The 25400-nt window shown below is 44.0% G+C and overlaps 1 protein-coding gene across 4 annotated transcripts; it reads left to right on the forward strand.

The window, feature by feature from the left end:
• Positions 1–398: 398 nt before the first annotated feature.
• LOC124113671 (carboxypeptidase B-like) lies at positions 399–23881 on the forward strand. Of its 4 annotated transcripts, none has more exons than XM_048382306.1 (12): positions 399–536; positions 7379–7468; positions 10845–10920; positions 11092–11228; positions 13299–13395; positions 14089–14202; positions 19016–19120; positions 19644–19748; positions 21181–21274; positions 21971–22176; positions 22749–22821; positions 23635–23881. In XM_048382306.1, exons 2-12 carry the CDS (start codon positions 7380–7382, stop codon positions 23835–23837), a joined length of 1299 nt encoding a protein of 432 aa, XP_048238263.1. In that variant the 5' UTR covers positions 399–536; position 7379; the 3' UTR covers positions 23838–23881. The 4 variants fall into 4 exon arrangements, with proteins under 4 accessions (XP_048238263.1, XP_048238261.1, XP_048238264.1 ...); XM_048382304.1 differs by lacking the exon at positions 399–536 and adding an exon at positions 1396–1551; XM_048382307.1 differs by lacking the exon at positions 399–536 and adding an exon at positions 1532–1555.
• The last annotated feature ends 1519 nt before the right edge of the window (positions 23882–25400 follow it).

Raw genomic sequence — 25400 nt, forward strand, 5'->3', positions numbered from 1 at the left:
CTACCTACCACTAGTCTACCTACCTCTACCTACAACTACCATAACTAATTTACCTACCACTACCCACAACTACCAAACATCACACTGAACAAACACAGCTGAGAGGAGTGAGTTTGACGCCTCACCATAAACTAACTTATTCATCTCATGGCATGACAACTTAATGACGCCCACGAACATGGTGATAATGATGACTAACCAAGAAAATTAACCTGCCGAATCTGAAATTCGAACCTACGATCAGCGGATCCAGGCACAGTTAAGGGATGAAACTCTCAATATATATCTCAATATACGGCGCCTCAGACTACTCGTGTAGCCCCATACCGACCGTTGGGAATTCTGTTATAAACAGATCAGGACAAGTGACGGTCATGAGGAGAGCATCCTAGTACGTGGTTGTGTCTGTCCCAATGAGAGATCTTAATTATCACCCTCACGTTTTGCCACATCGAGAGAAGAGTTCATGACCTTCGTATAACAAGAGCCAGTGTCTGATTACACCACAAGTACACACGGACGTGTCCTCATTACATGTAAGTACACTGTATATTTATATATAATCTTAAAGTGTCGAAATCCAAGAAAATATAATGGCAATTAATTCGCAAAAAAGAGCCAAGTATTAGAAAGTGACAGAATGCCGATTCAGCATTTACATTGATATGCACAGATATGTTTCATTGAGCACGTAAACTCCGTGGCCCGATGACCATTGAATGGATTTGTCTGATAATGGTTTACTTGAGTTATTTTACATATATTTTAATATTGTTAACATCGACATGATAATATTGCCATTCACAATGAAGCCATGAGCACATATGCACTTTTGAGGTCTTTATAGACATTTAGAAGTCGGATATGATGACGACAAAGATCTTAAGGATAACAACTTCTTTATTTAACAAACACAACATTCCAAGACTGCTTCTTTCCCTCTCATAAGGTGATATGAAGTGTTTGCAGTTAATGTATTTAAGGCTAAATGTCTGTTCGGATTTGTGTCTGATCTGCGATTATTCAATAATTATAATTCTTTGTACGCGTGATTGACACGTGGTCCTGCAAGCAGCTACGTCATGTTTACGCTTCACCTCTGAAACTGACAACGTTAAATTACTGTTATGTTCCCATATTTAAACACCATCAGGTGCAAATAACGTCGAGATCTTTAACCTTCTAATATAAATACCACATACTGCAGGTCGGGGACTTGGGACTTGGTTATAGGGCCAAAGGGACATTTTAGAAATCGTGTAAACATTAATAAACAATTAAAACTAGGTCTGTCCGATAATACTGTAGATAAGCGTTACCTTTCTACCGACCTAGGCCAGTATTTAATTACGTCTAAAGGCTGCCACCCAGGCTAGTTGTGTGTATAGACATCAATGGTGGTGTTCTATAGCGAGGAGTGGGCTTTGTGAGAGAGTCAAGCTGTGCGACCGTCAAGATAAACGACTTTATGGTTGCCCAACAAAACCATCCTGGCTTTCTGGTTTATCTCTTACTGTTTGATAAAGTCACAAGCGGAGTGGGTCATACAAGGTAGGTGGGTGAAAAAACATGAAAGACATCTGTATCTTATATAAAAATCGAACCATTTTGCACGTGTGTAATCGTCATTTACAGTATTGTTTTCATAACGTAGATGTCAAATGTTAAGTATATACACTGCTGGGCAAAGGAAAGTATACACCCATGTTGCATGGTGGCTAATATGAAACAAACAAGAAAGTGTATACTTTCTTTTGCCCTGCACTTTATGTATCTTTTATCCGAGTCGCAATACTTTGCTGATTGTGCAGATTGAAATGTATTTGAATATGAAAAGTATGCATTACAAACCATGCAACCCGTGGGGAATAGGTCTTCAGCAACCCATGTTTGCCATAAAAGGTGTCTATGCTTGTCGTAAGAGGCGACTAACGGGATCGGGTGATCAGGCTCGCTGACTTGGAAAGTGACCCATGGTATTTATCGTAATAGAAGGAGAATACACTTGGTACTCGGAGGTATCGGACGGAAAGAACGATAAGCAATGTGTGTGTGTACAATAATCAATGTGTGTGTGTGTGTGTGTGTGTGTGTGTGTGTGTGTGTGTGTGTGTGTGTGTGTGTGTGTGTGTGTGTGTGTGTGTGTGTGTGTGTGTGTTAATGAGTGTGTGTATGTATGCATGTGTGTATGTGTGCATGCCTGCCAGAGAGTAAGCCGGACAGACAGACAGACATACAGACCCAGAGAACATCACTCAATGATAGTGAATAAGGTTGATGAACATCGACACCAATGTAACTTACCTAATGCCCTGTCATATATTATCACAATGACGAACTAGGACAAAACGTGTTTTTTCACCGAATGATTACTTATCGTACTTATATAACACAATATGGAGTTGAAGCATTATACACCCAGTCACGTACTGACCGCCTGTGTAGAACGTCACAACAGACTCTCGGTCCAGGAAGCGTGTGCGAGAGTCGCTTTTTGAAACGTAAGCACGGACTATCGTCTGTGGCAAGTCCCACACGAAGACGCACAATTCCAGTGAACGTTTCTAAATTGTCTGATGCGGAATGGGCTTTTCCAACGGCTCTGTACCTGCGAGTGAGTGATTACTTATTTATCATAATTATCTGACCTTTTGATATCTGTATCGCGATTTAACGAAACATCCTCGTGACATTTTTGGAAGAACTTGATGACGCCCTTGTTCTATGTTCCCTTACTTACTTCCATCAGTATATATACATGTAATACATATCCTCCCTGCAGTAGATTTCCTTCGCTTTCTGTCCATGAACTGTGGCAGATTCCGATGTGTCGGCTTACCGTGTCACGTTTAAGAGATATCAGGCTATTGGCCCGGGAAGACGCATAGATAGATCATCGTTACCTTGTCTCGTCAAAACAGTCACCCGAGAGTGTTATCAGCGTGCCTTGGTTACTTAGAGTTGCTGAGGCCCTTGTCACGCACGTCATTACATAGGCTGGTTGAGGCCCTTGTCACGCACGTCATTACATTAGCTGGTTGAGGCCCTTGTCACGTACGCCATTACATAGGCTGGTTGAGGCCCTTGTCACGCACGTCATTACATTGGCTGGTTAAGGCCCTTGTCACGCACGTCATAATATAGGCTGGCTGAGGCCCTTGTCACGCACATCATTACATAGGCTGGTTGAGGCCCTTGTCACGCACGTCATCACATAGAGTTGCTGAGGCCCTTGTCACGCACGTCATTACATAGGCTGGTTGAGGCCCTTGTCACGCACGTCATGACATAGGCTGGTTGAGGCCCTTGTCACGCACGTCATTACATAGGCTGGTTGAGGCCCTTGTCACGCACGTCATCACATAGAGTTGCTGAGGCCCTTGTCACGCACGTCATTACATAGGCTGGCTGAGGCCCTTGTCACGCACGTCATTACATAGGCTGGTTGAGGCCCTTGTCACGCACGTCATTACATAGGCCGGTTGTGGCCCTTGTCACGCACGTCATCACATGGGCTGGTTGTGGCCCTTGTCACGCACGTCATTACATAGGCTGGTTGAGACCCTTGTCACGCACGTCATTACATAGGCTGGTTGAGGCCCTTGTCACGCACGTCATTACATAGGCTGGTTGAGGCCCTTGTCACGCACGTCATCACATAGAGTTGCTGAGGCCCTTGTCACGCACGTCATTACATAGGCTGGTTGTGGCCCTTGTCACGCACGTCATTACATAGGCTGGTTGTGGCCCTTGTCACGCACGTCATCACATAGAGTTGCTGAGGCCCTTGTCACGCACGTCATTACATAGGCTGGTTGAGACCCTTGTCACGCACGTCATTACATAGGCTGGCTGAGGCCCTTGTCACGCACGTCGTTACATAGACTTGCAGAGGCCCTTGTCACGCACGTTATTATATAGACTTGCGGTGTCCCTTGTCACGCAGTTATTACATAGACTTACTGAGGCCCTTGTCACGCACAGATGCATGTCATCGTATCTCAGTTGCGTAGACCGATGCTCATGATGTCAATCATTGGATTGTCGGGTCCAGACTCGACTATTTACAGACCGACGACATATAGCTGGAATTTTGCTGACAATAAACAAACAAACAAAAACTTAGGACCACTTAGCGGCTAACAACGAGTTCCAGTGGCGCGTTCAATAACACATAAAAGTACGTGCTGATGTGAGGTACACGATGACTGTAAAAACGGTGACGGCTAATTTGCACAGATAACGGTTATGGTTATTTCATGTATATCGCCGCACTCAGCAATATTCCAGCTATTTGACGGCGGTCTGTAAATAGTCGAGTCTGGACCAAACAATCCAGTGATTGACATCAAGAGCATCGATCCACGCAGTTGAGATACGATGACATGCATCAACCAAGTCAGCGAGCCTGACCAACCGATCCCGTTAGTCGCCCCTTACGACAAGCATAGTCGCCTTTTACGGCAATCATGGATTGCTGAAGACCTATTCTACCCCGGATCTTCACGGGTCGCATAGATAACAACAATTGAGAAGTCCCCTGACAACAAAGGGAACTCATTTGCTGTAAATATGGAATATTGTTTTTTACCCCTGAGAACTCTAATGAGTAGTGTCATGTCATTCATCTGATGCGCTTTGGTGTTGATGCAAAGAGGCATGCTTTTTATTTCCATCATTCTTTCTCCATGTAATTGATTACATTATAGGCCAGTTTTCGAGATTGTATAATATGGCCATGCTAACCTAGTTTTGGCATGTTAATTTGTTTGTAATTAACTTCTGTCGCACTTTTTGAGAATTCTGGTGTTCACTTATCACACCGACCTCTGAAGAGTCTTATGAGCAGCACATGCGTCCATGAGAGCGTAGTCAATGTCATCCTCATGACCTGCACGTGCAGAACATGCGTACACCCTCTCCACCTGTAACAAACCAAATATGTTTGCCCAAATTCTGCGTACCGACAACTTGTCTCAAACGGGTTTTGTGAGTGGATTACCACTAGACTTGCCGAGGTTCTTGGCATACACAGCACGACTTGCTGAGGCCCTTTCCACACACATCATTCCGTAGACTTGCTGAGGCCTTTGCCCTACACCTCATTACTTTGATTTTCTGAGCTTCTTGTCATACACTTCTTACATTGATTTGATTGGGAATCGTAACGCACTCATAATTACTTAGACTTGAAGAGGCCCTTGTCATGCATCTCATTACATTGATTTGCTGAGGTTATTGTCACACCTCATTACATAGACTTGTAGTTTGGTTCCTTGTCATACACCTCATTACATAGACTTGCTGACGGGTTCCTTGTCATTCATTTCATTACATAGACTTGCTGACGGGTTCCTTGTCATTCATCTCATTACATAGACTTGCTGACGGGTTCCTTGTCATTCATCTCATTACATAGACTTGCTGACGGGTTCCTTGTCATTCACCTCATTACATAGACTTGCTGACGGTTCCTTGTCATTCACCTCATTACATAGACTTGCTGACGGGTCCCTTGTCATACACCTCATTACATAGACTTGTAGTTGGGTCCCTTGTCATACACCTCATTACATAGACTTGCTGACGGGTCCCTTGTCATACACCTCATTACATAGACTTGATAACGGGTCCCTTGTCATACACCTCATAAGGTGAGGTGAAATGGGGTTTAACGTCGCGTACAAGATTATTGCACTTATATAGCGATGTGCATACACTTGTGTGTGTAGCTGCTTGTACTGATGCCGATTTATAGTGCTGGCACACTGAGATACCATGCCGCAGTTTAACATGAATACCCCACTCAGACACAGTATACTAACTCCGAGCCGACCAATCCTTGTTTTAGACCCTTAATGCCGAACGCCAGACAGGGTAACAACAAGTACAATATTTTAACGTCTTTTGGTATGACGCGGCCGGGGATCAAACCCCGGACTTTCCGCTCTACCACTAGACCACGGAGGCGGTCCATACACCTCCTTACACAGACTTGCTGATGAAGCCTTTTTCATAGTCCTCATTACATAGTCCTGTTGAGGTAAACGTCAAACCTGATTTCTTAGACTGAGTCACTTGCAACACATCCCATTGCATCGACTTGCTGGATCCTTGTCGTATACCTCATTACGTAGAGGGGAATGTCCGAGTAACTCTCCATTCCCTAAAAATAATGAAGCAGAGGCCAATTATTTTTAAGGAATGGAGAGTTACGAGGATATTCCCCTACTCAAAACTCATCCCTACTTTTACACTTTGACAAAATATTCAGTTGTGGAAAATATTTGAAAAATAAACCAGAACTCTTTCTTGTCTGTGTTTAGACTGCGTGAGTCGCCCTTGCGTGATGCACGCGGAATACGTTCTCTGCCGCTGTTGCGCGTGCGCCCTGCTTCGTCGCGAGCTGACATTTACAATGCATGGTACACGGCTCTTCATAATTTCGTTGGGTCCTAAACTAGTATTTATCAATCACTTACACATTGTCAATACATATTGACGGGAATAATAGGAAATATAGAGCCACGATCAAGGATATATATACTTACCTGATTTGTTTTTTCTCGTCAACGGTTTATTTAATTGCTATAAATATGAGTGAGTGAGTTGGGTTTAACGCCGCTTTTAACAATATTCCAGTTATATCGCGGCATGTCAGCTTAATGTGGGAGGAAAGCCCGAAGTGGTGCAGTTCTCGGACGTTTACCACTTCGGTGAAACCCACGAGCACGGTTATGGTGCTGACAAACCTAGAAACATAATCGCGTCGAACCGGGATTCGAACCCACAATCATAGGTTTCTGGCGTGCCCAAGGGACGCAACTCTGCACAGTGAATCGCGGCGCCTTAGACGACTGGGCCCCCCGTGCCCCCGCTATAAATATGAACATTGTTGTAGGTAACCTGCTCTAACACAAAATATATACATATTATTTTGAGATTTTAAGCATTATGCAAAATTAGGAAAATATTTAATAGTTAATTTCACACCATACCTTCATGTGCCGCCGTAGCTGTGGTTGACACGTTCTCAAATCAAACGTTCGAAACCCCGCTGGCGACACATGTTTTCGGGAAAAAAATTAAATTATTCACTTGTTACTGAATGTAAAAAATAGTTACGCCTATTCCAACTGGAAATTAATTCAAATGTTGGTTCAAGATAATGTATAGTTGACAAACAACTCTCCATTTCTGAAAAATAATGGAGCGTTCAAACAATACAATGACGTCACAGGTTTGTTTTCATTAGAATTATATGTTGATAATTAGAGCAATCACATGAAACATATAGATTTTAAAGTATACAGCTTCAGCGCGCACCTGCTACATGCAACCCGCTGTTGACTTATTCCTGTGCCTTTCTCCTGTACAGAATGATTGGAGTGTGGTCCGTGCTGGTGGCGACTCTTGTCGCCGTCGATGTATCTGCAGCAGACGACACACAGAGGATACGCTATGATGGGTAAGACGTTGCTGGCGTTGATTCAAGATAGTTATTAATTCACGATTATTACAGCTTTCATTTTTTCATTCTTAACAGTATTATTGTAACAAAGAAATATGTAAATATGCTAGATTTGTTTGCTGTCATATACTCTTCTCTTATGATAGAAGAGGTCATGGTGAAAACTCGTATTGTGGTTTTGGTTTGCCTGTAGTCAAAGATATGTACTGATTATAATTCATTCTCATTTATTAATACAGTAAAATACGGTTATAACGAACACACTTATAACGAACTGACGGATATAACGAACTTACTTTTTAGTCCCGACTATTGGCTGAAGTTATGCTGTATATATGCTTATAACGAACTACGGTTATAACGAACTAAAAAGGTAGTCCCTTTGAGTTTGTTATAACCGTAGTTTACTGTAATCGTAATTGTACAGTTGAGGTGAGTTTTCGTTTAAAACTCGTTTACTTTTTACCCAAACTGCGCAACACCTGTGGATCAGAGGGCTCTATAGGTTGTAAGCATGTGACAGACTGAGAGAGCGAAACACATTAACAACAGCAGGTAACAACGCCACATCCGTGTAAAATGAAGTGTTTGTTCGTTTATTGTTTAACGCCACACTCAGCAATATTTCAGTTATATGACGGCTATCTGTAAATAAGCAAGTCTGGTCAATCTATCCATGTACGTGGATCTACGCATTTGGGATACCATGACATGTATCAACTAAGTTTGCGAGCCTGACAATACAATCCCATTAGTAGTTGCCTCTTAAAATAAGCATGGACTGCTGAAGACCAATCCTAACCTGGATCTTCACGGAGCTGTAAATGAACTCAATGTGACGGGGTACATGAATAAACTCCGGATCGGATAAGAAGGATTATCCTACCTCCATGTCAGAATGCTGAGATCTGATTGGTTCATGTGATCTTGATAAAATACGATGTCTCCTGCCTTGGGGGAAAATAAATTTCACAGCCGGGGAGAAATAAATCCTTATACGTCGCCACGAAGAAAACAGGTTGCACATGGATTGCTGCGAGGAAAAATAAATCCTTTATTCCCCGCTTCGAAGCAAAAGGCCTCACGCTTTACCCCGAATCAATGAAAGTCACATGATACAGCACACGTGAACCTCAACTCAATCGAACAGCTGTTTTCTATCAATTTTCAATTTATTTGAATTCTTTTCCTATGTCATATTAAAAAATGTCGATAAGTTAACTTCGTTGTAGCAGGATCACTCGGGGTACATGTTTTTTTTTTGCGTCCCGCGTTAGGTTGAAACCCCGGCCGCATCCGGTTCGTGGTATCAAACCCAACGCGGGTCGCATAAAACCCCTTGTTCCCCGAGTGATTCTAATACAACTTGTAGTGTATGTTGTATACAGAGGGGACAATCACTATCTCGTGTTGTATAACACAGTGTATGTTGTATACAGAGGGGACAATCACTATCTCGTGTTGTATAAGACAGCGTTGGTTGTATGCAGAGGGGGCCGTGACTATATCGTGTTGTATAAGACAGCGTATGTTGTGTACAGAGGGGACAATCACTATCCCGTGTTGTATAACACAGTGTATGTTGTAGACAGAGGAGACAATCACTATCTCGTGTTGTATAAGACAGTGTATGTTGTATACAGAGGGGACAATCACTATCTCGTGTTGTATAACACAGTGTATGTTGTATAAACAGGGGACAATCACTATCTCGTGTTGTATAACACAGCAATTGTTGTAGACAGAGGGGACAATCACTATCTCGTGTTGTATAACACAGTGTATGTTGTATATAGAGGGGGCAGTGACTATCTCGTGTTGTTTTAGACAGTGTAGGTTGTAGACAGGGGACAATCACTATCTCGTGTTGTATAACACAGTGTATGTTGTAGACAGAGGGGACAATCACTATCTCGTGTTGTATAAGACAGTGTATGTTGTATACAGAGGGGACAATCACTATCTCGTGTTGTATAACACAGTGTATGTTGTATACAGAGGGGACAATCACTATCTCGTATTGTATAACACAGTGTATGTTGTATACAGAGGGGGCAGTGACTATCTCGTGTTGTACAACACAGTGTATGTTGTGGACAGAGGGGACATTTACTATCTCGTATTGTATAACACAGTGTATGTTGTATACAGAGGGGGCAGTGACTATCTCGTGTTGTACAACACAGTGTATGTTGTAGACAGAGGGAAAAATCACTATCTCGTGTTGTATAACACAGTGTATGTTGTATATAGAGGGGGCAGTGACTATCTCGTGTAGTATAAAACAGTGTCTGTTGTAAACAGAGGGGACAGTGGCTATCTCGTGTAGTATAACACAGTGTCTGTTGTAAACAGAGGGGACAGTGGCTATCTCGTGTGGTATAACACAGTGTATGTTGTAAACAGAGGGGACAGTGACTATCTCGTGTGGTATAACACAGTGTATGTTGTATACAGAGGGGACAGTGGCTATCTCGTGTGGTATAACACAATGTATGTTGTAGACAGAGGGGGCAGTGACTATCTCGTGTTGTATAACACAGTGTATGTTGTAGACAGAGGGGACAGTGACTATCTCGTGTTGTATAACACAGTGTATGTTGTATACAGCGGCGGCAGTGACTGTCTCGTGTTGTATTACACAGTGTATGCTGTATACAGAGGGGGCAGTGACCGTCTCGTGTTGTATATAACAGTGTATGTTGTAGGCAGAGGGGGCAGTGACTATCTCGTGTTGTATATAACAGTGTATGTTGTAGACAGAGGGGGCAGTGACTATCTCGTGTTGTATAACACAGTGTATGTTGTATACAGCGGCGGCAGTGACTGTCTCGTGTTGTATTACACAGTGTATGCTGTATACAGAGGGGGCAGTGACCGTCTCGTGTTGTATATAACAGTGTATGTTGTAGGCAGAGGGGGCAGTGACTATCTCGTGTTGTATATAACAGTGTATGTTGTAGACAGAGGGGGCAGTGACTATCTCGTGTGGTATAACACAATGTATGTTGTAGACAGAGGGGGCAGTGACTATCTCGTGTTGTATAACACAGTGTATGTTGTATACAGCGGCGGCTGTGACTGTCTCGTGTTGTATTACACAGTGTATGCTGTATACAGAGGGGGCAGTGACCGTCTCGTGTTGTATATAACAGTGTATGTTGTAGGCAGAGGGGGCAGTGACTATCTCGTGTTGTATATAACAGTGTATGTTGTGTAGACAGAAGGGGCAGTGACTATCTCGTGTCGTATAACACGGTGTTCTGCTACAACCTACTATATCGGCTGTAACGACATCCTGTCCAGCCACACACTCCTCATCACACATCCATCACCACGTACTCTAACAGTGTTATGTTCTACTTCGACACAGGTACACCGTCCACCAGGCTGTTTCCTCATCCCATGACCAGTTCCAGAAGTTTATATCCGAGGCCAGCCACATACCTGTAAGTCATATAGAGACAAGGATGAATATGAATTAGGTTTATTAACCTAAAACGTTAATTTCAACCAGTAATATCAAACCATAACAAGCTATCTTTCTTTCGAGCCCTACACGGGCCACACGTGCCTTGAAATATCGCACGGTCCTCACAGTTGTGTTGCCTGTTGGACAGTTGAACTTTTGGCACGTACCTCACGCCGACAACGATACGCTCGACGTCATGGTCGGCCCCGAGGCGCTGAACGATCTCCAGGCGGTGTTTGACAAACTCAAGATGGAGTCAAAGCAGGTGGTTGATAATGTGGAAAGGTAAATATACTTGAACTTTCTTAATAGTTCGTAAACCTAGACGCGGCTTACTCCCTCCTATCCAGTTTTCAAAATCAACATTGTAAAGTGCCATCAAAATCATCAAAATCATACGTATCCCAGGTGATGGTATGTGAAATACGAAAGGCAGGAAACGTTACGTGTAACATGTTTGATACAACGTTTTTTTACCATGTGACAGGCGAGGGTACGTATGATAAGTGACAATACGTGTATTACGAATGATAGGTGACGTTACGTTCAGCACCTACGATAAGTAACAATATGTGTATTATGTATGACAGTTGACGTAAACTGACGTTACGTGCAACATGTTTGATACAACGTGCTTTACCTATGACTGGCGAGGGTACGTATGATAAGTGACAGTACGTGTATGACGAATGATAGGTGATGTTACGTGCATCACGTACAATAAGTGACAGTACGTGTATTACGTGTGACAGGTGACAGGTGACGTTACGTGCAGCACGTATGACAAGTTACAGAACGTGCATTGCCCATGACAGGTGACGTTACGTGCAGCACGTATGACAAGTGACAGTACGTGCATTACGAATGATAGGAGACGTTACGTGCAGCACGTATGATAAGTGACAGTACGTGCATTACGAATGATAGGAGACGTTACGTGCAGCACGTATGATAAGTGACAGTACGTGTATTGCGTGTGACAGGTGACGTTACGTGCAGCACGTATGACAAGTGACATTACGTGCATTGCCCATAACAGGTGACGTTACGTGCAGCACGTATGACAAGTGACAGTACGTGCATTACGAATGATAGGAGACGTTACGTGCAGCACGTATGATAAGTGACAGTACGTGCATTGCCCATGACAGGTGACGTTACGTGCAGCACGTATGATAAGTGACAGTACGTGTATTACGTATGACAGCTTACGTTACGTGCAGTACGTATGATAAGTGACAGTACGTGCATTGCCCATGACAGGTGACGTTACGTGCAGCACGTATGACAAGTGACATTACGTGCATTGCCCATGACAGGTGACGTTACGTGCAGCACGTATGACAAGTGACAGTACGTGCATTACGAATGATAGGAGACGTTACGTGCAGCACGTATGCTAAGTGACAGTACGTGCATTGTCCATGACAGGTGACGTTACGTGCAGCACGTATGATAAGTGACAGTACGTGTATTACGTATGACAGCTTACGTTACGTGCAGTACGTATGATAAGTGACAGTACGTGCATTGCCCATGACAGGTGACGTTACGTAGAGCACGTGCGATAAGTGACAGTACGTACATTGCCCATGACAGCTGACGGAATGTACACTACGGACGACAGCTGAATGTACGTGCAATACAACGGACAGATGACATACTTTCGGACACATAACGTATATACAGGTGCCATACAGAGTGAAGTACGTGTGAGACAGGTGACGTTACATTCCCTACGTGTATAATGTGTGCAAGGTGATGGCGTGTCAAACTCAACAGAACGTATTACAGGTCACACGATCAGTAATTTCTGTAATTTTGTACATTGTGCATTATATAGATTCAGTCAAAGTAACAAATCCTTGTCCATATTTATCCAGTTACATTTGTTGATTGATAACGCACAATGTTAGGTAGCGAAAGTATAAAACGCTAATCGGTACCGCTTTGTTGCCCTATTTATGTTGGTTGTACATCAGATGGATGAAAGAGCTTGCACTAACTGCTTTCCGTGTTGTTTCATTTCAATTCGTCCTTTCATCTCAATAATGCTTATAATTACATCAGGTTGACGTTGGCATTGGCGTTGGCATTGACGTTGGCATTGGCGTTGGTGTTGACGATCTTTGATTTAATTGATAGTAGACATCCATAACAAACAAATTTTTGTTTGCAAGGAAAGATTTCGCGCTAGTTGTTTTGGTCACTGTGTTTCATATACATAAATACTGGGGGATATATACAATATACCAAAGTAAACCTAGATTTAACCAGGACAGTTGAAATTGTCGACAGTTGATAAATTACTGACTCCTGCATATAACTGTTTTCACTCAATACCCTACATTGCAGCCTGTTTGAGAAGGAACGTCGATCCATGCACCACATCAAGCGCCGCGCCACCCCCTCCATCCACTCCTACACCGTCAACTACCACTCCTACTCAGAGGTGGGGCCGATGCTTCTTCCTCTCATCAGCGTTAAACTTTATTAACAGATATATTTCACCATTGCCATTAATGGAGATTATGGGTAGAAATTGTGTGGCCGGTTGCAATGGGGCTTTCTATCAGGCTTACAAATGTGTGAATGTTTATTAAGAGTTGAAATTGTTGCGATGGCAACCATATGAAAAGAAATATATTTCTACGGTACGTTCTCGATATACCAAGAGTGAGTGAGTGAGTGAGTTGGGTTTAACGCTGCTTTGAGCTGTATTCCAGTTATACCACGGCGCGTCAGCTTAATGTGTGAGGAAAGCCAGAAGTGATACAATGTCTTCGACGTTTGCCATTTTGGTGAAACACACGACCACGGGTATGGTGCTGACAAACCTAAAACATAATCAGGGCGAATCGGGATTCGAACCCACGATTATAGGTTTCTGGCGTCACCAGGGGACCCAGCTCACCACAGAGAAACTGCAGCACCCCAGACGCCTGGGCCATCCGTGTCCCCCGGCCCCAGCAGCAAGCGTGGATCGTTGCTTGTGTTATTTACAAATGGTTTCCTAAATCATGAGTCCCTGTGACATAACAATTAATGCTGTGGTGCGGACTGCAGCTTTAAACAATCTTTACTTTGGCTCAATAAATGCCTAGACGTATTTGTAAATGCTTGACACGGTGCGTCTTGACCACAGATTATTGACTACCTCCAAGCCGTGTCCAGCAGTAGAGCCAAGTCCCAAAACGTCCACGCCGACGTGTTCTCCATCGGGAAGACCACGCAGGGTAAAGACCAGGCCATGATCAAGGTACAGACAGAAGGCAATAGCTACGTCACGCCTTGGTCAGGAGGTGTTTATTTGTAATGTTGTCGGAACACGGGAGCGCGGGAGTGTTTCAGTACTACATAAGTGTTTAGTTATGAGATTGGTATTGTCTGGAGGTGAGGCGTTTTTCAGTGTTTCAGAACAACATGAAGCCACGACTGAGGATATTTAGCTGTTATCGGTTGTGAACAGACGTAGATGAAGTGTTTCAGAACATCAAGCCATGACTGAAAGTATTTAGTTGTTATCAGTTCGTGGTCATACGAAGATAAAGTGTTCATAACAACATCAGGTCATCACCCAGAGTATTTACTTTTCATCGGTCGTGGCCATGACTGATGTTAATTATTTGCTATCGGTCGTGAGCAGACGTAGATAAAGTGTTCATAACAACATCATGACATGACTGGTGTTATTGAGTTGCTATCGGTCGTGAGCAGACGTAGATAAAGTGTTCATAACAACATCATGACATGACTGGTGTTATTGAGTTGCTATCGGTCGTGAGCAGACGTAGATAAAGTGTTCATAACAACATCATGACATGACTGGTGTTATTTATTTGCTATCGGTCGTGAGCAGACGAAGATAAAGTGTTCATAACAACATCATGACATGACTGGTGTTATTGAGTTGCTATCGGTCGTGAGCAGACGTAGATAAAGTGTTCATAACAACATCATGACATGACTGGTGTTATTTATTTGCTATCGGTCGTGAGCAGACGTAGATAAAGTGTTCATAACAACATCATGACATGACTGGTGTTATTGAGTTGCTATCGGTCGTGGTCAGACGTAGATAAAGTGTTCATAACAACATCATGACATGACTGGTGTTATTGAGTTGCTATCGGTCGTGGTCAGACGTAGATAAAGTGTTCATAACAACATCATGACATGACTGGTGTTATTGAGTTGCTATCGGTCGTGGTCAGACGTAGATAAAGTGTTCATACCAACATCATGACATGACTGGTGTTATTGAGTTGCTGTCGGTCGTGGTCAGACGTAGATAAAGTGTTCATAACAACATCATGACATGACTGGTGTTATTGAGTTGCTGTCGGTCGTGGTCAGACGTAGATAAAGTGTTCATACCAACATCATGACATGACTGGTGTTATTGAGTTGCTATCGGTCGTGGTCAGACGTAGATAAAGTGTTCATAACAACATCATGACATGACTGGTGTTATTGAGTTGCTATCGGTCGTGAGCAGACGTAGATAAAGTGTTCATAACAACATCATGACATGACTGGTGTTATTGAGTTGCTATCGGTCGTGGTCAGACGTAGATAAAGTGTTCATAACAACATCATGACATGACTGGTGTTATTGAGTTGCTATCGGTCGTGGTCAGACGTAGATAAAGTGTTCATAACAACATCATGACATGACTGGTGTTATTGAGTTGCTATCGGTCGTGAGCAGACGTAGATAAAGTGTTCATAACAACATCATGACATGACTGGTGTTATTTATTTGCTATCGGTCGTGAGCAGACGTAGATAAAGTGTTCATAACAACATCATGACATGTCTGGTGTTATTGAGTTGCTATCGGTCGTGGTCAGACGTAGATAAAGTGTTCATAACAACATCATGACATGACTGGTGTTATTGAGTTGCTATCGGTCGTGGTCAGACGTAGATAAAGTGTTCATAACAACATCATGACATGACTGGTGTTATTGAGTTGCTATCGGTCGTGGTCAGACGTAGATAAAGTGTTCATAACAACATCATGACATGACTGGTGTTATTGAGTTGCTATCGGTCGTGGTCAGACGTAGATAAAGTGTTCATAACAACATCATGACATGACTGGTGTTATTGAGTTGCTATCGGTCGTGAGCAGACGTAGATAAAGTGTTCATACCAACATCATGACATGACTGGTGTTATTGAGTTGCTATCGGTCATGAGCAGACGTAGATAAAGTGTTCATAACAACATCATGACATGACTGGTGTTATTGAGTTGTATTTTCGGTCGTGGTCAGACGTAGATAAAGTGTTCATACCAACATCATGACATGACTGGTGTTATTGAGTTGCTATCGGTCGTGGTCAGACGTAGATAAAGTGTTCATACCAACATCATGACATGACTGGTGTTATTGAGTTGCTATCGGTCGTGAGCAGACGTAGATAAAGTGTTCATACCAACATCATGACATGACTGGTGTTATTGAGTTGCTATCGGTCGTGGTCAGACGTAGATAAAGTGTTCATAACAACATCATGACATGACTGGTGTTATTGAGTTGCTATCGGTCGTGGTCAGACGTAGATAAAGTGTTCATAACAACATCATGACATGACTGGTGTTATTTATTTGCTATCGGTCGTGGTCAGACGTAGATAAAGTGTTCATAACAACATCATGACATGACTGGTGTTATTGAGTTGCTATCGGTCGTGGTCAGACGTAGATAAAGTGTTCATAACAACATCATGACATGACTGGTGTTATTAAGTTTGCTATCGGTCGTGGTCAGACGTAGATAAAGTGTTCATAACAACATCATGACATGACTGGTGTTATTGAGTTGCTATCGGTCGTGGTCAGACGTAGATAAAGTGTTCATACCAACATCATGACATGACTGGTGTTATTGAGTTGCTATCGGTCGTGGTCAGACGTAGATAAAGTGTTCATAACAACATCATGACATGACTGGTGTTATTGAGTTGCTATCGGTCGTGGTCAGACGTAGATAAAGTGTTCATACCAACATCATGACATGACTGGTGTTATTGAGTTGCTATCGGTCGTGGTAAGACGTAGATAAAGTGTTCATAACAATATCATGACATGACTGGTGTTATTGAGTTGCTATCGGTCGTGGTCAGACGTAGATAAAGTGTTCATAACAACATCATGACATGACTGGTGTTATTGAGTTGCTATCGGTCGTGGTCAGACGTAGATAAAGTGTTCATAACAACATCATGACATGACTGGTGTTATTGAGTTGCTATCGGTCGTGAGCAGACGTAGATAAAGTGTTCATACCAACATCATGACATGACTGGTGTTATTAAGGTTGCTATCGGTCGTGGTCAGACGTAGATAAAGTGTTCATAACAACATCATGACATGACTGGTGTTATTGAGTTGCTATCGGTCGTGGTCAGACGTAGATATAGTGTTCATACCAACATCATGACATGACTGGTGTTATTGAGTTGCTATCGGTCGTGGTCAGACGTAGATAAAGTGTTCATAACAACATCATGACATGACTGGTGTTATTGAGTTGCTATCGGTCGTGGTCAGACGTAGATAAAGTGTTCATACCAACATCATGACATGACTGGTGTTATTGAGTTGCTATCGGTCGTGAGCAGACGTAGATAAAGTGTTCATAACAACATCATGACATGACTGGTGTTATTGAGTTGCTATCGGTCGTGGTCAGACGTAGATAAAGTGTTCATAACAACATCATGACATGACTGGTGTTATTGAGTTGCTATCGGTCGTGGTCAGACGTAGATAAAGTGTTCATACCAACATCATGACATGACTGGTGTTATTGAGTTGCTGTCGGTCGTGGTCAGACGTAGATAAAGTGTTCATACCAACATCATGACATGACTGGTGTTATTGAGTTGCTATCGGTCGTGGTCAGACGTAGATAAAGTGTTCATAACAACATCATGACATGACTGGTGTTATTGAGTTGCTATCGGTCGTGGTCAGACGTAGATAAAGTGTTCATAACAACATCATGACATGACTGGTGTTATTGAGTTGCTATCGGTCGTGAGCAGACGTAGATAAAGTGTTCATAACAACATCATGACATGACTGGTGTTATTTATTTGCTATCGGTCGTGGTCAGACGTAGATAAAGTGTTCATAACAACATCATGACATGACTGGTGTTATTGAGTTGCTATCGGTCGTGGTCAGACGTAGATAAAGTGTTCATAACAACATCATGACATGACTGGTGTTATTGAGTTGCTATCGGTCGTGGTCAGACGTAGATAAAGTGTTCATAACAACATCATGACATGACTGGTGTTATTGAGTTGCTATCGGTCGTGGTCAGACGTAGATAAAGTGTTCATAACAACATCATGACATGACTGGTGTTATTGAGTTGCTATCGGTCGTGGTCAGACGTAGATAAAGTGTTCATAACAACATCATGACATGACTGGTGTTATTGAGTTGCTATCGGTCGTGGTAAGACGTAGATAAAGTGTTCATACCAACATCATGACATGACTGGTGTTATTGAGTTGCTATCGGTCGTGGTCAGACGTAGATATAGTGTTCATACCAACATCATGACATGACTGGTGTTATTGAGTTGCTATCGGTCGTGGTCAGACGTAGATAAAGTGTTCATAACAACATCATGACATGACTGGTGTTATTGAGTTGCTATCGGTCGTGGTCAGACGTAGATAAAGTGTTCATACCAACATCATGACATGACTGGTGTTATTGAGTTGCTGTCGGTCGTGGTCAGACGTAGATAAAGTGTTCATAACAACATCATGACATGACTGGTGTTATTGAGTTGCTGTCGGTCGTGAGCAGACGTAGATCAGTTCGTGGTGATAAAGTGTTTCAGAACATCAAGTCAGAGTTGTTCAACTGAACAAAGCGGGTAGACGCCTGTTGTGTTTCTGAAATATTTCGACACACACGTTAGGTAGTGGTAGGAAGGACAATAGACCGTATTTTCTACAGTGAAATAGTAGGTCGTCATGAAGCTTTAGAGTATTGGTTGCCGCAAGGATCTTGACACGATGTTGCCACTTACTTTGTAGATCTATCGCAACGACGGAAGAGCGAAGCCGGCCATTTTGATTGATGGAGGAATACATGCTAGGGAGTGGATCGCTCCTGCCGTCGTCATCAACTTCATCTACCAGGTGAGTGGATGCGGGGACGGGGGTGGAACCAAGGTGACACGGGTGAGTGAGTTGAGTTTTACGCCGCTTTTAACAGTATTCAAGTTATATCACGGCGTGTCAGCTTAATGTGTGAGGAAAGCCAGAAGTGATGCAGTTCTCACATTAACCACTTCGAGCACGGGCACGAGTACAAATTCTGGCGGGCGGTCGGGTAGCCTAGTGGTTAAAGCGTTCGCTCGTCAGGCCGAAGACCCGGGTTCGAATCCCGACATGGGTACAATGTGTGAAGCCCATTTTTGGTGTCCCCCGCCGTGATATTGCTGGAATATTGCTAAAAGCGGCGTAAAACCAAACTCACTCACTCACTCACTTACAAATTCTGGCGTGCCGAAGGAAAGGAACTCACAGCGAATTGCGGCGCCTCAGAAAAAATATGTGGCATTCCGTTTGACAAGTCGGAAGAAAGGTGGTCCTATAGTGACGTTAAATTATCATAACAACTGCAGTATGCATCCTACCTCATACAGCCATTGCGTTTCAGTTGGCCTTCAGCAGCGATCATCACATCAGCACTATGCTGGGGGACTTTGACTGGTACCTCATGCCCCTGGTCAACCCTGACGGATACGAATACAGCCGCCTTAGGGTAAGACGGAATGGATAGGGTAGGCAGCAAGGGACAGGGTGAACAGGATATAGGGCGTAGACATTACGGTAGACAGGGGCGAGTGAGGTGATATGGGGTTTAACTCATATAGCGACGTGCATGAGTGTGGACCCGTGAAGATCCGGGGTAGAATAGGACTTCAGCAACCCCTTCTTGTCGTAAGCGTGCGTCCGTGCGTGCTTGCGTGAGTACTAGTCCGGACTAATAGTGGTTTGATTGTGCTAACCCACTAAAATACTATGCCGCAATGTAACATGAATACTCGACCCGTGAAGATCAGGGGTAGATCTTCGTAAAAGGCGGCTATTTTGTTGTAAGAGGCGACTAACGGGATCGGGCGGTCAGACTTGCTGACTTGGTTGATGCATGCCATTGATCCCAATTGCGTGCATCGATGCTCATGATGTCATTCACTGGATTATCTCGTCCAGACTCGATTTTTTACAGACCGCTGTCATAAAGCTGGAATATTGCTGAGTGCGGCGTTAAACAACAGATAAACAAACAGTGGACGTGACGCTCAAAGATATCTGTTTTGAAGATGCGTGTTTTTTATCTGACATTCTTTTGTTTGTGTCCACAACAATGGTATTTTCGAAAGGTGTTTCTGGAATATATCACATTTTGAACCAAGGCACCCATTTTGAATGTCTTGTTTTGTCAACGTCACGTCCGTCGCAGGGGGATTTATATCTAAATTTGACAAAACAACAAAGAAACGAACAAAAGCATGCGTGGGTATGTGTGGCTTATTGTTGTATTCCGGGCTTGTGTCTGTTTTATAGTGCTATTCCACTGAGATGCCTGGCGAGTGTAGACATGAATACCCCACTCAGACACATTAAGCTCACTGAGTCGGACATTCTTTAGGGGTATACTGGAGGACGGGGTAGAGGGAGTGGGATATAGACAAGGTAGAGGTAGACAGGGTGGGACATAGACAGGGAAGGGCAGGGTGGAACATAGACGTGTAGACAGAGGTGAGGTGAGGTGAGGTGAAATTGGGTTTAACGTCGCGTCCAAGATTGTTGCACTTATATAGCGACGTGCATGCACGTGTGTGTGTGTTTGTGTGGCTGCTTGTCCGGACTAATGCCGATTTATAGTGCTAACTCACTGAGATACCATGCCGCAGTTTAAGACGAATACCCCACTCAGACACATTATACTGACTCCGAGCCGACCAGTCCTTGTTTTAGCCCCTTAATGCCGAGCGCCAGACAGGGTAACAACAAGACCATCTTTTAACGTCATTTGGTATGACGCGGCCGGGGATCGAACCCCGGACCTTCCGCTCTCCGGGCGGATGCTCTACCACTTGACCACAGAGGCGGTCAGTGTAGACAGAGAGGGGAACATGAACTTATGAAGCCGTTATTGTGTTGTGATATGTCAGTGGTGTTTGTTACAGGACAGGTCGTGGAGGAAGACGATGAACGTCAACGCTCACAGCTCCTGTAAAGGCACAGACGCCAACAGGAACTTCGGCTACCACTGGGACCCATGTGAGAACACTTTCTCAGTCTGGTCACAAGATCTCACGTATTGTTGCATGTATCTTATAGGCAATGTGGTATACAGACAGATACTGATAGGACCAGTTTGTGGACGTTATTACGGAGCGTCATTGTGATGGCCAAGTTAGTCCTACAAGCAAAGACCGTGGTCTATTGGTACAGCATCCGCCCAGGGAGCGGAATGTCCGGGGTTTGATCCCAGGCTGCGTCATACCAATAGACGTTAAAAGATTGTACTTGTTGTTACTCTGTCTGGCGTTCGTCATTTAGCGGCTTAAACAAGGACTGGTCGGCCAGTAGTCAGTATAATGGGTCTGAGTGGGGTATTCATGTTAAACTGCGACATGGTATCTCAGTGGGCTGGCACTACAAAATCGGTATTGGTGCGGACTAGTACAAGCAGCCACACACACACGTCGCTATACAAGTGCAATAATCTTGGACGCGACGTTCAACCCTATTTCCCCCCACCTCACCTATAAACAAAGAAAAATTAACAAATGTTTGGGCATTAAGAAGTGCATGGCATGTTAAACGTCTAGGACCATCATCACTTCACGTTTTCCACCCACATCAAGCAGCAAGCCGTGATATAACTGAAATACCGTTCAAAGCGGCGTTAAACCCAACTCACTCTACCCATTCATCAAACGATTTTCAGCCATGTCTCTGTCTCCATCACAGATTCCGGCGGCAGCACCAACCCTTGCGAGGAAGTGTTTGCCGGCGACCACAACTTCTCCATCCCGGAGTCCACCAACCTCGGCAACTTCATGAGACAGCACGGGCCCTCCATCAAGGCCTACCTCACCTTCCACTCCTACGGCCAGTACTTCCTCTACCCATACGGCTACAGCAGCTCCGCAGTCGCACCGGACTATGCTGAACTGGTACGTCACGGATGAGGCCCTCTTAATCACTCGGGGATACGGGCGCCCAGTCGTTGAAGGCGCCGCAATACGCTGTGCGGAGTTTCGTCCTTTAGGCGCCTCAGAAACCTTAATCGTGTGTCCGAATCCAAGATTCGCCCTGGTCATGTTTGATAACTTGTAGGCTTATCAGCGCCGTGCTTGTTGTTTAAGCAAAACGGTAAACGTCTGAGAACAACATCACTTAGAGTTTTCCTCCTACATCAAGCTGACACGCCGTGGTGTAAATAAATACTGTTTAAAGCGGCGGAAACCGAGTGAGTGAGTGAGTGAGTGAGTATGGTTAAACGCCGCTTTTAGCAACATTCCAGCAATATCACGGCGGGGGACACCAGAAATGGGCTTCACACATTGTACTCATGTCGGGAATCGAATCCGGGTCTTCGGCGTGACGAGCGAACGCTTTAACCACTAGGCTACCTGACCGCCCCATTTTTAAAATATTTTTTACATGTTGATCTATTCACCTATATATTCAAACTATAAATCCAAATTTCGAAAATTGTAGCATTCATGTTTTCTGACAATTCCAGGCTTCCTTGGCTCGGGCCATGGTGCAGCCCATGTCCAGCAGCTACGTCATAGGGTCATCCGGGAAGGATCTGTGTAAGTATCACCAGCGAAACCAGCGTCTTCTTAGTGGCGCCCGTACCCGTGAAGATCCGGAGTAGAATAGATCTTCAGCAACCCATCTTTGTTGTAAGAGGCGACTAACGGGATCTGGTGGTCAGACGCGGTGACTTGGTTGATGAAAGTCATCGTATCCCAAATGCGCACATCGATGCTCATGATGTCAATCACTGGATTGTCTGGTCCAGACTCGATTATTTACAGACCGCCGTCATACAGCTTGAGTATTGCTGAGTGCGGCGTTAAACAACAAACAAACTGACATAGAGGCGCCCGGGAATGCTTCAATATAATTGTCGTTGCAACATACATGACATTCAACTCATAACCATTTGTTTTCCCTTGATAATTACACCCAATTCCAAAATACCATGGTTTATTAATAATACTATTAATAGTACACTTGTAAAACGCATAACTCCACACGCAGTGTATGCTCAAAGCACACAAGAATGCTGTAATGACTACACGTTGTAAGCAAGTTTCAGGGGGCACGGGTGGCCCAGTCGTCTAAGGCGCCGCGATTCGCTGTGCAGAGTTGCATCCCTTGGGCATGCCAGAAACCTATGATTGTGGGTTCGTATCCCGGTTCGCCCCGATTATGTTTCTAGGTTTGTCAGCACCATACCCGTGCTCTTGGGTTTCACCGAAGTGGTAAACGTCTTAGACCTACATCACTTCGGGCTTTCCTCCCACATTAAGCTGACACGCCGTGATATAGCTGGAATACTGTTAAAAGCGGCGTTAAACCCAACTCACTCACTAAGCAAGTTTCTATAACCCTTGCAGATCCAGCCGCTGGGGGGTCCGATGACTATGCCAAGGGCGCTTGTGGAATCAAGTACTCCTACACTGTGGAGTTACCCCCACGGGACTCGGTCGGAGGGTACACGGGCTTCATCCTTAGCCCCTCGCAAATACCCATCGTTGCAGCAGATACACTCACGGGACTAAAAGCTTTCGCCATTGAGCTGGCTCGAAGACTACATTGACCACGTGTATAGAACTGTTTTGGGATTAAATGTATACATATCTAGCCTACTGGTGAAGTCATTTTACAGCGTTGACACTGCGTTGACCTTTGAAGTAGATAATAAACGTATACAATCCACGGGAAAACAGTTCTAAAGATATTTGCTGTAAGTATTTCCCAGTGGTATAAATTCTCTGGTTCTTGCCGTAAAAGGCGACTATGCTTGTCGTAAAAGGCGACCTACGGGATCGGGTGGTCAGGCTCGCTGACTTGGTTGATGCATGTCATCGATCCCAATTGTGTGGATCGATGTTCATGATGTAAATCACTGGATTGACTCGATTATATACAGACCGACGTCATATAGCTGGAATATTGCTGAGTGCGGCGTAAAACAACAAACCAAACCAAATATCTGGTTCGATTGATCCAGTGGCGCGGCTATTCCGAGTTGTGCCATACCAAATAATGGTCCCACCATAGGGGATATGTCCATGCTACACAACCTTTATTTAGAGGTTTGTCGTAAACCTGATCAATTTGTTTACCCTTCCTCTTATAGAACACAGGCCCACGTGTTTACCCTTCTGTTATAGAACACAGATTTAATCGTTTACGTTTCCTGTTATAGAAGCACGATCCACTTGTTTACCCTTCCTATTATAGTGACTGAGTATGGTTTTACGCCGCTTTTAGCAATATTCCAGCAATACCACGATACAGAAAGTAATGCAGCTATTCAAAATAAGGTCAGACAAACTTACCCACAGGGCTTTCTTGTTTTGGGAAACGTCAAGATGGGGGCAATGGGGGCATTTGGTCAAGTGCTAAAGGGGAACAGTCTATAAACTCAGTCTAGAAACACATTGTCAGAAATGTCACTGACAAAAGGTGACTGACTGAGTATGGTTTTACGCCGCTTTTAGCAATATTCCAGCAATATCACGGCGGGGGACAACAGAAATGAGCTTCCCACATTGTACCCATGTCGGGAATCGATCCCGGGTCTTCGGTGTGACGAGCCAACGCTTTAACCACTAGGCTACCCTCCTTATATTATAGAACACAGATTCACTCATTTACCCTTCGTACTATATCACACAGGTCTAAATGTCAACCATTCCTATCATAGAACACAGATCCACTTGTTTACACTTCCTATTGGGGCGGTCGGGTAGCCTAGCGGTTAAAGCGGTCGCTCGTCACGCCGAAGACCCGGGTTCGATCCCCGACATGGGTACAATGCGTGAAGCCCATTTCTGGTGTCCCCCGCCGTGGTATTGCTGGAATATTGCTAAAAGCGGCGTAAAATCATACTCACTCACTCACTCACATTATATAAAACGTCAACGCCAGAGAACAACCAGTCTTGATTATCTGCCGACACAGACCCGACTGGACACAAAAGGCGAACTGGTGGTGACAATGTATGAATGGTTCACTGAAACTCAGTGATGATGGCTGGTGTTCGTGACAAGGACAACCGTAGCACCCGCCACACAATTTGCATAAAAATAGGTAATTGAGCGTTGACTAACCCCGCACAGCAGTACGACTGTTATACGATGGCGACCTGTAAACA

The sequence above is a fragment of the Haliotis rufescens genome, unplaced genomic scaffold (assembly GCF_023055435.1).
Source record: "Haliotis rufescens isolate VD_foot unplaced genomic scaffold, xgHalRufe1.0.p SCAF_4, whole genome shotgun sequence".
Lineage (NCBI taxonomy): Eukaryota > Metazoa > Mollusca > Gastropoda > Lepetellida > Haliotidae > Haliotis > Haliotis rufescens.

Coding starts and splice junctions, on each gene's coding strand:
- LOC124113671 (XM_048382304.1), top strand. CDS start 1,469: ATGGTTGCCCAACAAAACCATCCTGGCTTTCTGGTTTATCTCTTACTG. Junction 13,396..14,088: donor ACTACCACTCCTACTCAGAG/GTGGGGCCGATG, acceptor TCTTGACCACAG/ATTATTGACTACCTCCAAGC. Junction 19,749..21,180: donor ACGAATACAGCCGCCTTAGG/GTAAGACGGAAT, acceptor TGTTTGTTACAG/GACAGGTCGTGGAGGAAGAC.